This window comes from Contarinia nasturtii, unplaced genomic scaffold (assembly GCF_009176525.2).
Source record: "Contarinia nasturtii isolate CC-2019 unplaced genomic scaffold, AAFC_CNas_1.1 Cnas_scaffold_187, whole genome shotgun sequence".
NCBI lineage: Eukaryota > Metazoa > Arthropoda > Insecta > Diptera > Cecidomyiidae > Contarinia > Contarinia nasturtii.
The window spans coordinates 7,494,298-7,510,343 of record NW_022197544.1 but is presented as its reverse complement, the minus strand read 5'-3'; the positions used below and the strand labels follow the sequence as shown (position 1 = coordinate 7,510,343).

Genomic DNA, 16,046 nt, shown 5'->3' with positions numbered 1-16,046 from the left:
TTCTTTCTTATCCAAATGGGCGCGCGCACACATACACCCAGCCGAATGGTCAGCAATCTGATGCGAATGTCGATGACGACAATGATGAAAATATAAGCAATTGCTGTTACATATTGTGTCAGCAGTCACTGACAAATGCCGGTTTAGGCGGTATTAGTGCCTCTCGCTCGATCATTCGCTGTACATACATTGCAACGCGCGCGCGACTTTGCCTATGATTGTGTGTGCTCGCTAACTGCTCGATTCTTTTATTTAAATGTTTAAGTGTTTGTACTGCACGATTTTAAACTACACACAAGAAAAAGCGAGAAATAAAAATTCTTACGTTTCGTCTTCACTTGACTCGATTTCGGCACAAACACACAAAAACTACGATCGTATGTGTTATTGCATTAACAATCTATCGATCAAAATTCATTTTTTTTTTGTTTTCGTTCGTTCGTTCATTTAGTGGGTCTAAGTATTTTAAAAATTCATCGATGTCATCAAAAATTATCCATCATTGGATGTTTTTAAAACTGTCATGCACGTGTGTGTATATGTATTGTGCATTAGCATGCATATTAGCGGCAAAACCGCGCCGAATTCGAGAATATAACGTAATTATTATAATCATACATAGATATTCGAGAATGTGAGTGCGTCGGCGCGCGCATATTCGTGTTTCCGTGTGTTGAGATGTCGGCATGTGTGACTTAATTCAGTTCAGGCAATCTCTGTTGGCTGGATGTTTGCCTGTGTGTGTTACAAATCGCAAGAAAAAACACAAATATTTTTCATTCCTTGCCAAATTTGGTTATTCGTTTTGAGATGCTCGAGTTTGAGAACAAATACATGTTTGAACGGAACAACACGGCGCATATACATATGAAAAACAAATCAGTTTTGTTTCCCAAAAAAAACGCTTCAATCAAATGGATCTCTCAGATGTACTCCTTTATGTATGGTAACAATTTACTCTTGAAATTCAATTTTATGCAATTCATTCTAGTTAGTTCGCTCACGACTACTCAAAGTTTGTAGCTGATTTTCCAAAATGTATTGCTTTCAGGTAAACATGTATGTAATTCTTGGTGAGAATGATAGGGTAAATTTGTATTTCTACAAGGAAGGCATTCCAAAAGGATAAAGTATTTTCTAGAATACTATTTTGAGGATCTTCAATATATATAATATCCAAACAATTGAATTCAAACAATGCACAGTTTTGTAAAGAACATTTATTTTTGTGTGGAATTGCTCCACATTCAATCAAAAATACACGACATTTGGCGTTTTTCATCAGCGTAAAGGTAAAAAAAAATGCATTAACACCTAAAATATTAGCCAAATAAAATGATCCCTGTCTTGGAACTTGAAATTTTATTTGACACATTAAATTCATTTTTCGCCATTCAAATATTTCAAACGAAATGTCTTTTATATTTTTGGTATTAATATGTTCAAGATACACTTGTATTTTTGTAGCAGCTAAAGGAAAATAAACATGCAAGAAAAATAGGACATTATCTTGAATTTCAAATTCAATTGTTTTGTTATACCATGTAGCAATAATGTGAAGAAGTACAAAATAACTCTCACATTCAAAATGTATGGCCAACTATAGCTAATTTTATGCGCACATTTCATTTTTGGCATTGGGCACCCCCTCCCATCGAAAATTTCAAAAAGTACCCCCAAAATAAGGGGGTATTTGCTCACGAAAGGCAGTTCGATTATAAGTTTTCGATAAGTATGGTCTGTACGAAATGATGAGAACAAATCAATTACTACGAGACGATTTTGGAATATGATTTTCGATCTCGAAGAAATCGATCGTATTATATCTGTGAATAAGCAGTTTGAGTGCCAAATCGTTTCGGATGGGATATCGGCATCAGTTTTGTACAGTTTTTTAGGCAGCGAATTGCAATTCGATTCGTCTAGTGCAAGAGATAAGTATCGGAAAAATAAGTTTGTGTATGAGATCGGAATCGACCCCGGATTGAACACATGGAATGCCTCGGTTCGTTGAAATATTCGCACCAAAAAAGATGTTTGTTTCTTATATTTGTTGAATTTTCTACAGTTTTTTCTAACCAATTTCCATTGTTTGAACTTGTTTGCTTTTTTTGTTTTATTTATCAAACCAATTTCAAGATAAGTAGTCATCAATACCATTACATGACCAAACAAGGTATTCGTAATCGAAAAGGAGAAAGATGGACTGCAGCATTCACGACGTTTGAAGAAAACCACAGAAACGATCGAACCAAGTATGAACGTATGCCATCGCCGAAAGGCCAAAATTGGTGGGACTACATCAGACATCGTTTGACGTGCTTGAAGAAGGGCATGGCTGCGTACACAACAGAACAGTATACTCGATTACGTTTCGATAAATATTGGGTGTGTCAATTAATTTTAAAGGATTATATATTGAATCAAATCGAATGAGCGACAACTTTGCTGCACTAATTGTAATACGATTTATGTTTTTTTTTTTTTTTTTTTTTTTTTCAAAGAAAATTTTGTGATAATATTTCATTATTTCTAATACCATTTTTTAAACCAATTTTTACTTTTTTCAGCAGAATCCAAACCAAACTCGTGAAGAGGCCCAACGGCACAACGATACGTGTCTAAGGTTATCAACCCATTCTGAGGACTGTCTGGCATCGAGATATTTGTGCTGCCAAATTGATCATGTACAGAGGTTAGTTGATTGAATTTAAATCGTCTATTAAAGTTCAACAATTATACTAATAGCACACTGTGTGCTTATTTCTTTTCAGGACATTGTGCACTCTTCGGATATGCGTTGAACGTGAGCTTCCGCCATTGAATTGGAATTGGATATAAAATGAATTTATTTTTAAAAAAATTATGTTATAGTATTTTACACAGTTGGAGTCGTCTTAGTGACTCTCAGAAAACGTACCGAGGTGGCATTGTGCTTTATAATTATTGATAAATGAGTGACTGCAAAGACCTTTAATAGTAATTATAATATTCCAATGTCAAGTCATTATTAATTAGCTATATAAGTTAATTTTAATTATCCACTCGGTATAGACCAAAATAAAATGAAATTAATGAAAAAACGTATCAAAATTTATTTGAATTGTTTCCATGTTGTTTTTATTTGAAATTCTTTTTTTATACCTTGTGTTCTTCATTTCCTAATAGTAAAATTGTAAGTAATACGTCAAGATAAAACTAAAAAAATGTAAATCTCTTTTCGCTATGATTTTCTCTCTCTTTCACTTTCTACATTAAAATTTCAATAGCCCTCGAATATTTTTATATGTTTTGTTACGTGTTTTTTGTTTTTTTTTTTTATCTTCATTTCTCCAGTGAACGAGATCACAATGACATTGAAAGTTATTTTCTTTTCTTCTCTTTAAAAAATATATAATTAGAATACAAAATGTGTAATGAAAGTATTTGATTTAAGAAAAGCACACATGCAATGTGGTATGTTGTGGTTGTCTGCCAGATGCTGAGGTAGAGTACTTGTGAAAAGCAAAGAGTATGAGTTCAACGAATGTGTTTGTGTCATTCTTATTTATCTCCGTGCTCTCTTTTTCTTCGATTTTCGATGCAAATTTTATGCGATACGAATGATGATAAATGAAAATATTCCAACCGTCGACGGATCGACATTTTAATTTTCGAGAATATAATTTCTGAGCAGAAAAATAAAATTCCAATTTTTTTTTTATGGATGTATGATGTGATATTAACTTAAAATGTTAAAGAATGGAATCTAACTAATGTGTTTTTTTTAATCATGCAGCACACTATTGTGCAAACCATACACATATGTGTATGATAAATTGTCATTATTTTGTTTTTGTTCATTTTTATAAAAAAAAAATATTACTTTGCGCTTTTCTATGTCTGTAGTTATGAGTGTAACAACATCAATAAAAAAGCGCAATGAAAACTTTTCTTCTTTTTATCTGTGATTTTTTTCTTTAAATATTCTTATGCTTTAGAGAGGTTTAAGTTTATCACGCTACAGCAGCTGGCTCTTTCTTCTCTTCTGGTGGTTTATTTTCGGTTTCATTTTCATTTGTTTCCTCTGTAAAAGAGACAAGTAAAAACATACGAATATATGAAAAATCATGGCTAAAAAAATCGTTTCTTAAAAAAAACGTGGGTTTGTTATTCATTTTCTGTGACTTACGTTTTTGGTCCTTCTCATCTTTTACTTCACCTTCGGCGGCTGGTTTACTATCGCTGGATTTGTCGAGACGTGGCCGTTTGCGTTGGCCTTTGTATGATCGATTGTCACGTCGTCCGCCTTCACCCTCATCTTCTGAATCGGAAAATTCATTATCCGGTGCGATGCGTTTGTCTTTGTCGCTCTGTGGTAAACGTTCGTCCTTATTAACTTTGTCCTCGTCATCGCTTTCATCGTTGACCGCATCTTCTGGGATGGCTTGTACTTGAACGCCCGGTGCATGTGGTAACATTCGTAGATTTTCAAATAATCGATTCTTAATCTTTTCCAAATATTCAGTTGTATTTTGATTGGACATATTACTTGGGCTGATGTGCAATTTAAAATCAGGTCCAAAATATTCAAAGTAATCATTGTATGGAAGTTCATTGGCAATTTCAACGCCCAATGCAACCGATGTTTCATATGTCCAACATCTAGATACATTACGAATGGTATAACCACCGCCGCCGACCATTAAAAATGGTAAATTGTACTTTTTCACAAATTCAACGCACTTACCGTGACCTTTGACTGTTAAATTGAAACAACCCAAACGATCACCGGTCAATGAATCAGCGCCGCATTGTAAAACAACAGCCGATGGTTGAAAAGTTTCCATTACCTTTGATATGATTGGTACAAATATCGATTCGTATGCATCATCATCCATACCATCACGCAATGGAATATTTACCGCATAATACTTTCCTTTGCCAGCACCAATGTCACGTAAATCACCGGTGCCCGGAAAATATTCACCATATTTGTGAAAACTGACAGTCATCACACGATCGGTGGTATAGAATGCCTCTTCGACACCATCACCATGATGGACATCAATATCAATATAGAGAACACGTTGATGGTATTTTAACAATTCCAAAATGCCTAAGACAATGTCATTGACATAACAAAAACCAGATGCTTCGGATTTTTTGGCATGATGCAAACCACCACCCCAATTAATACAAATCTCTGAGGCTTGTTTATTCAATTTTACAGCCGCCGCCACTGAACCACCAGCCGACAATTGACAAAACTCATACAGTCCATCAAATACCGGACAATCTTCACCCACGTTGACTAAATCAAATGAAAATAAACGAAATGAAACACAAACATCAATCCATTTGCCATTGAATCGATATCCAAACTGAAATTAAATGGTTCACACTTACACCGTTGCATTTGCTTGTTGTACTCCGACATGTTGTCTGGTCGAATTGACCGTAAAAACCGAATATAATCGTCTGAATGGAACTTGGTCATTTCGTCCGCGGTGGCTTTGTGTGGACGCTAAAGATGAAACAACAACAACAAAAAATCAATTAATTTTTGGACCTCAATAGCAACGAGTTTACTCTCATGGCATGGTGATAATTACATAGATTTCCATTTTACGGTACAGTCCATAATTCAACAATAGATTATGGGTCATACGTATACGATGTGGTTTCATTGGATGTCCTTGGCCATAGTAGTAGTTGCCAATGTCGCCTGCGATTTACACAAAAAAAAATAGTCAAAATGAGTTAAATTAATATTAAAAAACGGTGAATTTCCAAGAAAAATGTGGTTAAATCAAAAATGCTAACGCCATTGCTTGGTTTTATTGTTGGATCATTTTCGATGAATTTATGTGAAGCGTATCTCAGTGCACGCACCAAGCGATATATTCCGACGACCGTAGCAGTGAACGAGAATGGTGCACGTCATACAATCACACATGCATCGTATATCATCGACGTAAAAACGCTTTCGCAAGCATTCAAGTCACAAAAGTACGGTCGTCCGAATTCGTTAAATGATAGTGAAACGAGTAATGGCTGCCATAAATTTCGAAAAACACATTATTCTCTACGCTTGAATTTTATCGAAATAGACATTTTCTTTTGGTTTTGGTTTTGAATGAATGAATTTTTTCCACACACGTTCAACAAATTTATTGAAATTAGTAAACAAAATGAATTTTCTTTTACTTACTATCGTAGTAATAGCAAACGCGCTTTTTGCTGTGTGCTGGTACCGACATTTTTCCTCTTTTTTATATTTCACCAATTTTTTACACGCGTTTCGATTTATCAAAAACAATTCTTTATTCCCAAAAGAATCAGCAAACTTTCTGGGAGATTTTTGCGAATAAAAAACTTAGCGAAATTTTATGCACTAATAATGCACCGGCTATATTTGTTTGTTTCAGCTTGAAAGCGGCTTGACTCTCTTCAATGTTTCTGTAGCGCGCGCGTCTGAAAACTGTGGGTTACTTTACTTGAGTGAACGACACAACACACAATGCATTACAGCTTTGCCTTTGTATCTGTATGCCGTGAATATCGTTGTGAACGAGAAAAAAAAACATGGATGCCAGTGACTGTCGAAAGGCATTCTAGGACTGTCAACCAATTATCTAGTACGATGAAAAAACCTTTTTGACAGTTGTGTGTATGTTCACTGCAGGTGGAAGACAACTTCATGCATATAAGTTTCGAAATGTTGACGGGTAAAATGAGTAAAATCCAAATGAAATGGAACTTAAAAAAAATCGTTAGGAAAAAAATGAAAAAGGATTATCAAGTCATTAAAATCAAATTAAACATTTTCTTTTTGATAAATGACAAGTCGTAAAAATGCGACAAAAGCCCTTTTTTCGAACAACAAATGCGAATGTTTGTGACACTCATAAGCTATCCCAATTATATTGATTCGAATAGTAGTCGTTGCAATAAAGTCGATTGAAATTGAATTAATTTTATTGTTAATGAAAGAGATTAAAAAAAATATATAGATGGAATCGATACATGAACACTGTTTGATGTTTCCATTTACCAATTACGAATGAAAAAAAGGCAACCAAATTAAGTCATAAATTACATATACATAGGCGTGCGCGTTACAAATACATTTACGCTGCATACGCATACATACACGCTGCCAGAGAGAATAAGCGTCGCGTAGAGTGTGTTGCCATCGTAGCGAAGCGGTATAATTGGTAAAATATCTCACTTTCGTCTAGTCGACTTTGTGGCTTTGTTCTCCTCTCGATGCACTCATATTCGGTTAATATTACTGCTGATGTTACTATTAAACGGTATATTATGTTGTTGTCGGTCGTTCTCTCACATTTTCTCTCCATCTTTTGCGCTCTCATTCGTTTTTTTTTTATTGTTATTATAAGATTGCTCATTGCTTGTTCGCATATGAAGCGCGTCTCTTTCGTTGATTGCTCTGTTGAATGGGGCCGAGAGTTATATTATATCTCAAATGCAATGGCTTTTCATATCTTTTTAGTTCATTTTCTATCTCTCTCTCTCCCTCCGACCGCTGCACATGTGTGCGTGTCAGTGCTGTCTCGGTGTGAGTGTATATCGTATATGATAATTTCATGTGCTTCGGTGCCAGAACAATAAAGCGTATGGCGTTGCCTATTCCAAATTTACCACGCACACCATTGCATCGGTTGTTTTGCGCTACACACTCGCACATTGAAAACAGCACAATGACCAGAAATGTATTCGGTCTGTGTGTTTTCTCCCCGTTTTTTCACTGGATCTGAATTTCTCTCTTTCATACTCACACTCAATTCTTGTGTTCTACTCAACGACGTTGTTTTTGGCTCTCTTATGTTCTCTCTATCTCTATCTCTATCTCTGTGTGTGCATGTATATCTGCATGAGTTCTTTTTTTATTTCATTTCCATTGCTAGATAGATGCACACAATACTCCGTATGACCAACATACACTCTTCGTCGAATCGGGAGAAAAAAAACGTCGAACATACAGTAGAGAAGAATATAATAAAAAAAATAACACAACACTGAAATAATAGAGAAGAATACACGCCAGTAACAGTAGAAAAGAAGTTAAAAAAATCAAAATGGCCGTGAATATATTGGAGGGTTGACGACTCGTCGGATTTTTGTATAGATTCGGTTTATGCTGCTTTACCCGAAAACACAAGTAATAAAAACTATAGAAGCGACCAGCAAAAGCATAAGAGTGAGTGAGGAGCATAATTATCAAATACGCACAATCAACAACCAATCGACGAGCTATTGAGAGATTATTACAAGAAGAAAACATACATACACTCAATCATCAGACGTTTTCGAACATTTATAAAGTGCATATAAATAATAATATTATATTTTTTTTCTCTCGATTTTGTGTTATTATTGTTGCGTGTGTTTTGTGTTTGTGATACAGTGAATTGTGCACACACAAAGCAGCTACATCGAAAAGCAAGCAAGCAAGCAAGTAAAAAAAAGAAACATACCATTATACCAACGACGATGAAAACTTTCTAGATGTGGTGTTTGTCTCGTACTCATGTTTGGTGGTGATAAAAAATAAAGAAGTCATTGTGCTTGAATATCAAACAGTGGATACAAGAAGAAAAAATAATAAAGAGAATAATGTAAAGAAAACAACAGTGCACCGTCAAAGGAAGTAGTTCTTATTTAGTGAGCGAAAACGGAGTGAAAGAGATCGAGCAAACAAACAAAAAAAAAAACAACAACCAGTGAGTGAAAAATTAAAATATTACACGAAACGAAAGTGTTATCATTCAACAAGAAAAATCTTTCATTCAAATGTAAGTTAAAAACCAAAACCAAAAAAAAACAAATAACAAATAAACATCATCAAACATCATAAAAACGAAAGAAGACAGAGCGTGTGGCAAAGAACACGACGACAACGACAATAATATACACAAAAAGAAAAATCTCATACACGAATTTCTCTCGAAGCAAGCAACAATAACAGCAGCATCAGCAGCCGTAAGCATACACCATTTCACCATTTCGACGCATTTTTAAATGATGAATTGAACACACATACACATATTCATAGTTTGTCAATATTTTCTCGAATTTTTCCTGTGTATATTTTGTCTTCGTGGTTCGGCATTTATTCAATCCCGATTGATGAAACGAGCGTGAGTTTTCTTTCGGCCGTAAACATCAACAAAATCTAACAAATGTTTATTTTATGTTGTTTGCACTGTTTGTTCCGTTGTGGTACTGCTGTTACAAGCACAACACAGTGAGTTTAGATAGTGTGTCAGAGAGTGTATTGTAATGAGTGATTCTATGCATCCTTTTTCACCAACGGATGTTAATTAATTTACAACACCACCAATAAAACAATATCATAATCATATCATCGTCTACGGTGCCATTCCATTGCCATGTTCCAGGCCAACAAACGTGAAGAAGGTCCAGGTCAACAAGGGCCAGCTGAAAAAGAAGACAAAAACATTAAGTGAATTAAGACACATACCGTTTGGTTTTATGCTTTGATGTGTTATTTTTTTATTTTTCATTTTTGTTTCAAAGCAACAAAGTAGAAAAGTATCAAAAAATATCGATAATTTAGTGTATTCTCTTTTGGGTCCCATACGCTCTGTGTGATACCTTATCGTTGTAAATGTATGTATAATGTCATCATTTCAACACAACAATCAACCAAAACGAATTTAAGGAAACAGACCAAGAGATTTTGTGCACTTTAAAAGACAAAACACTTACACACATTCTTTTCACAGTGTGGATATCTCAATCATACATAAGGCCGACCATTTTTGTTGTTGTTGTTCGTATTATATTGATGTTCATCGTTTTACAAAAAAAAGAAAAAGAAGAAGAAGAAAAACCGTGTCACATTTTCTGGTGTGTTTTGTTAATTTGTTTCGGTGTGTTTCGTATTTACACACAGAGAATATAGAATTACTATACTATTTGGGTTTCCTTTGTCGTTTAATCATTTTGCAATTCTTGTATTGAACTAAGATCATATAGAGAGAAAACGAACGTTGTTGAACACGAAACAGTGTAATAAGAAGACACACCAAATATAGGCCTTTTATTGTTTGGGTAAATGCTTTTTAATAGCAAAAAGACAGAGACGAGAAAAAGCGACAACAAATTGAAATGTAATTAGAAGTTGTGTCATTTGTGCTGAGATTGCGTCTGTACTTACCATACACGAAAAATACAATACTAATAACAACAACAACAATCATTCATCCTGAACATAAACAGTACAGGATCATGTACATTCAAAGTAACTCAAGGAATTAGTAACTTTAATTAAGCGCAGCAGTTAGTTTCGATATATAATGGAAATGGGGAGAAAAAAACGCACACCGACCAACCGACCTGTCCGTGTTTAAGTAATATTCAAATCCAATTTCACGCTGCACCTATTTTACTACCACTTTTCACTACACCTCAGTGTCTCATACCATTCCATCGTTGTCGTTGTTGCTGTTATCGTTTCCTATCTCCCTTATGCCATAATCATTGTCATACGCACGATACATTGAATGTCATTTCCTTTAGGCATTTTAAGCATAGTTACCGTCCAAGAGAAAGAGAAAAAAAAAACAGAAATACCAAACGCCTTAATATTGTATTTACCTCCTTCTTGTAACTTTCTTTAAGAAAAGATTTCAAAATTAAAATTTTCAGAATATTAAAAATTCATTTAATCTTCTCCTTATTTTCGTACAGAATACAGACAATTTTGTTTCAACATAATCCAAATCTGTACTTTTTGATTTACCTTATTTCACTCTTGGCGTAGTTTCACGTAAATTATTGATTAAGCCTAGTTGTTGAAGAAAGTTTGCGAGAAAACTAAAATTTAAGTCAAAAGTCAATGAAACTTGATGTTGTCTGATATAAACGGCTGCCAAAGAAACACCGATTGCTAGATCAGATTAAATATATAATTTTACGAAATGCTTGCAGGAGAATTGAGTGTAAAATGTCAGTATTTTTTTTAGACAAAAACAATTCCGGCATCATTTCACCGAATAAAAATCGATCGAGAAATCACATTGTGATAAGAATTATAGCGGAAAAAATGACATGGCCTTTCGAAATGCCATATTTATTCTCATTTTCATTCAAACCACTGAATTTCAAATAAAAATCAGTCTCGGCCATTCTCAATGTAAATCAATGCCGTTAATAATTTGACGAATTCAAGCAAATACTTCCAATGTTGGATATGCATAAAATAATGAAAGATTGAGTGTTATGAGCCTGTCTCTCTTTCAATCGTTGCACCACGGAATGCAATCAATTGCGACTGGCGTCACACGAAATAATGCGTATGAAAACGCATTTATACACGCGAATATATATTTAACCCTCCCCCATATATATGCATATGCTGAAAATGCTGAAAATGTGTATAATGTTTGTGCAACAACAATGCAACCAAACACACATCGTACTGTACAAACACATGGTGTGTATGTTTTCTATTTTTTCGGTTGTTTCGAATTTGATACAAATTATGGCTATTTGATAAGTAAAACGCCTACGCAAATTTTATTTTATTTACTAGCAAATGAATGAAGAAAGAAGGTACGAAAAAACAGCACCAAATATTGAACAATATTAACAACGACGACGGCGACAACAACGTCGTTTATGCCATCGGCGTACACGTTTTGTGTGTCTGTCTGTCTGTCTGTCTATACATATATGTATGTGTGTGTGATTCTCGTGTCGACTAATTCTCGTTTTTTAGCAGTCAATTTGCGCGTGCCACTCTTTTGCGCTTATGATGTTATGCATGTTCAAGTTTTATATTAAATAATGTATTATCTTGTTTGAAGTGATTAGAAATTATGGCAACAACGAAATGTTATTAATTCCATTTTTAGGTTTTTGGCCGCCGATATCGATAGAGAGCCATTTTCACGAGAATGCTAGAAGCGTTTTGTATCGAAGTAGAGTGAGAGTTCAATATATGTATGTGATATATGAAAATAAATATAGTTTTAAGTAAATAAAATTATATGCTTTACATATATTCCCGACCAGAAAACCTTGTTTGCTTATGTTTTCAACATTCAACCCAAATCGCAATCGCCTCAAAAATTTGGCAGCTGATCGTAAAATCTTTAACATTTATATATACCGTATTTAATCAAATATTCATTCAAATGAAATTTCCGCCTCAATGTTTCTCTGAAAATACATGAAAAAAAAAAACATATGAAACAACTGTATAGTATGTACACACATAAAGTCGAGAGAGAGAGAGAGCAACAAAACAAGCTGATACTAACCTCTACCACATTCTTTATTTCTCTATTTTCTCTTCTCTTTGAACATTTGATCATACGCTTTATCTTAAAAACGTTTGTCGAATCGTCTATTTTGCAATATTCCGAGTCGTGTATTGTATTTCGCGCTCTCTCTCTCTTTCTCTGATATTCCCAAATATACCATCAGAATTGATACACAAAAAGAGCACGATATGCTCAAATGTAGAACACTGCGTTTCAATGACATCCTTTTTGTCCAATCGACTTGGTATTGCCACACACACACACACATACAAACACAAAACATATGTATAATTATATTCCTATTTTGCAGTCTGTGCTGAGATTGTGTTTCCTGTATGTTTCTTGCATTGCAATTACCTTGCTGCGCAGCGGTGATTTAATGTTTACATTTGTACAATTCAATGAAACTTGTTATATATATACTTATATAGCCTCCAAGCTGTTTTAAAATATATTACCATTATTTCGACCACTGAGTGTGTGTTTTCGGTTTTCAAAGTGTTCGGAGCGGAAATATTCAATAATCATTCGGAATTGAAGGTGTATGTGTGACTGAGTGTGTCGCTGTGTGTTCAATTTTCCAAAATTGTGGAAAAATTTGTTTTTGTGTATTTATTCTTTCTCCAGTATTCGCCTTCAAAATCTAAATATAGAATTGAAAACACACCGAGATAATCAAATTTCTCGAGTGCAGCCGTCGTCATCAACATTGAACTTTCCAATGTGAAGTTCATCGGAACCAAATAAAATAATAACGCCAAGAAAAAATCTTATCCAAAAATACACGAACAAAATTTAAGTGATTCACAACAAGCGGGCAAAGCAATTAAAATGCCGACAGTGTGTGTGTATGTGTGTACAAATAATTGAAAAGGGGCCAAATAATTCAAAAGCACCGTACAAGCGAGAGAGAAAAGAATACAAAGTACATTGTGATTAAATGTATTATCGCGCGCGCGCCAACAACTATAAAACGCCGAGGCCCTAACTCTTTTTTTTTTCTCTCTCTCTCTCGATTTTTCTCATTCTATCTGGAATGTTTATTTCGTTTGACAGCGATATATTGTCGCCATCGCCGTTACTAAACATATGTGTATACACAAAAAGATTTCTACTATTCATCTTTTTGCTCCAGACACACGGTCACACAAAACACTCTCATATTTTGGTATGGTTCTTTTCGGGGCTATTTAAACAGTTGGCTTTAAATAGAAACAGAAATCAACGGAATTTCGTCTAATCGGTTTTAATCATGCCACTTGAGAAGAATAAAAAAATAGAAAGAATTTATATGTTTATCCAATGTACAATGTATGCAATCAAAATGGAGTCTCGCAGATGCTTTTAGGTTATTTAAATGATTTGATAAATATCAATTAGGGCTCTTCTCATCGCCACAGACCGTCATCCATTTCCATATCTCTTTCCACTTTGCTCTCTGTTCGACTGCAAAATGCGATTTATTGCTGTAATGGCTTAAATCTAGGAAGAAGAGAAGAAAAAAACGAAACATGGCCCCAGAACACAGATATAATCGATTTTTACTCTAAAAATATCATACACCGTACACATTTTTCCAATCCGTATACCGTTACATTTGCATGTTCCATATATTTCCAACGACGACGAAAACGACGATAACCAAATTCAATTCGAGTGTGAAAACATTTTGTGTATCCTGTTTTGTGGGTAAACACATAATGTTGACTATATTTTCCATTTTCGATGGAAAATGCTATTTTCGGATTTGATTTTATATTTCAAATTGAAAACGGTATCCGTCATCATTCCACCAGACACTTTATCCAAAATCGCGACCAACTTTTCCACTTTTCTCAAGTTTTCGAATAGTATCACCGCTCGGTATGTGTATGTGTGTGTGTGCACTGTGCATATACTGATTATTATTTCTATTTGTTTATCTTTTTTCACATAATGTATCAATGCTGTGCATTGTACTAGTTACTTGATTCCTTGAAATTTATTTAATTTGGAAAATATAGAGAGAGTTTTTTTGTTTGTATGTATGTATGATTGGTAATAATTATCAGACAATTTCTTCAGCAGTGTGAACTCGTTTTACAAATGGCAATTAGTTGTACCATTATAGATATATAAAAAACACATAGATAGCGATAGATGAATGTGGTGCACGAAATCAATAATGGCACGATGCACTCGAATCGCTAAAATTCATGATTTGATTCATGCGTTAGTTGTTTTATCGATTGAAAATTTCGTTCGTTCGTTAGTTCAATTTATCTCCCTCTTCCCCTCCCTCTCTCTCTTTCTCATTTTGTGTGTTCAAAATCTCAGTTGCACTAGCGGTTCACTTTTCATTTCAATTTGAATTGATGAAATTAAAATGGTGAATGTTGATATAGAGAGTTGCAGCAATTTAACGAACGAACAATTTAATTTTTATTCACACAGTGAACACTTTAGTTTTTGTGGATGCAAGTTTTTTTCTTCTTCTTATTTAAAATATAAATAGAATAGAGCATTTGGGCAAGTTAGGATGGATTAAAACGTTGAAAAGTTTCGTCAAAAAGTGAAGCAAAAGTGTAATTACTTCAAACTCATTTTATCGTTGATGACAACTATAAGCCAGCCTTAATTATTTTTGTATTTCACTCGACCCGCTACCCGTTCCACTCTTTCGATTTCACTGATTGCGTTTGATGTTTGTGTGATGCTGTTGCAAATTTTAATCAGGCAATTAGATGGCATTGCATTCAAGTTACCGTTTGACCGATTCTCATTGAGTTTTGGGACTAACCATTTTTTTATGTCTTTTACCGTGTGCTTTTTTGTTATTGTTGAGTATTTACAATAGAGAGCGAGTAAACATTGAGGCGCGAGCGCAAAAAAGGTGAAATATTGACATTGACATAATCCAGTGCTAATGCAAATTGATATGGATGCTGTTGAAAAAGCATCGCATGGGGCAATCATCGTATCACACATACACACAAACATGCCTAGCATACACATAGCTTCCAATTCGATGCTCATTCATTCGGTTCGCACTCTGGGGAGCTTGGAATGCAAGCGCGCCGCCGACACGTCAGTGTGAGAAATGAACATCAATCAGAATGAAACAAGCGGTTTGAAATGCGCATTCCATGTTTTAATACTCAAATAGAACGAGCAAATGAATAAATATGATGTATCTATATATGTGTAGGGTAAAAAAATAATGCAAAAATCCATACCATTTTCACTATCAGACATAAAAATTTGCGACACAGACAGACCGGAGACGCCTGGTTGCGTTCATAATCTTCCATCATCGCTCTCCACATCGCGTGGAATTTAAATGTTTTAGTTAAATCAATCTTGTGCCGGCTCAAAGAGAAAATTGTAAAAACGCAACAATTTATACACTTTGTGTTTATGAGTTTCGAAAATCGTTTATTGCGACTGAATGCTGCTGTTGTTAGCTGTTGCTATTGCTATTGCATTGATGTAATATAAATAAATGATTTCTAACGGAAAAATGATTTGATACAGAATCTCATGCATAAAATCATTTTTCGGAAAATTGAATTTGCGCTGCAATGTGTATGTGTGTGAAATGGTTGATGTGTGCATATTGGCAGCACCAACACTAAATGATATTAAGAGAGATTTGAGAAATACGAAAACGGAAATAATTTCGACAGTTTTGCACACAAATCGATTTCTCCCCTCTACTTTCCACACACACACACACACACACACACACACACACACACACACACACAC

The 16,046-nt window shown here is 34.6% G+C and overlaps 2 protein-coding genes and 1 long non-coding RNA gene across 8 annotated transcripts in view; 2 read left to right on the top strand and 1 right to left on the bottom strand.

Moving 5' to 3' along the window:
* Nucleotides 1–193: 193 nt before the first annotated feature.
* LOC116336582 lies at nt 194–2,961 on the top strand. Of its 3 annotated transcripts, none has more exons than XR_004200714.1 (5): nt 194–941; nt 1,052–2,035; nt 2,140–2,388; nt 2,574–2,695; nt 2,775–2,961. It is a non-coding gene; the product is annotated as an uncharacterized LOC116336582 (long non-coding RNA). The 3 variants fall into 3 exon arrangements; XR_004200715.1 differs by having other exon boundaries at nt 2,571–2,695; XR_004200713.1 differs by having other exon boundaries at nt 2,140–2,459; nt 2,571–2,695.
* A 132-nt stretch (nt 2,962–3,093) lies between these two features.
* On the bottom strand, nt 3,094–6,552 carry LOC116336577 (histone deacetylase HDAC1). Its single transcript, XM_031760505.1, has 5 exons — nt 6,194–6,552; nt 5,595–5,707; nt 5,389–5,506; nt 4,172–5,293; nt 3,094–4,066 (listed from the first exon to the last, which is right to left on the bottom strand). Exons 1-5 carry the CDS (start codon nt 6,240–6,242, stop codon nt 3,996–3,998), a joined length of 1,473 nt encoding a protein of 490 aa, XP_031616365.1. The 5' UTR covers nt 6,243–6,552; the 3' UTR covers nt 3,094–3,995.
* A 1,306-nt stretch (nt 6,553–7,858) lies between these two features.
* The window catches only part of LOC116336575 (tyrosine-protein kinase Src64B), a 16,080-nt gene continuing 7,892 nt past the window's right edge, over nt 7,859–16,046 (top strand). For 2 of the 4 annotated variants that reach the window (XM_031760499.1, XM_031760496.1), the window contains exon 1: nt 7,859–8,801. The gene's annotated coding sequence lies outside the window, so the exon portion shown is untranslated. Of the gene's footprint in view, nt 8,989–11,888; nt 11,977–16,046 lie in introns of all 4 variants that reach the window. The other 2 variants (XM_031760498.1, XM_031760497.1) reach the window with 2 other exon arrangements.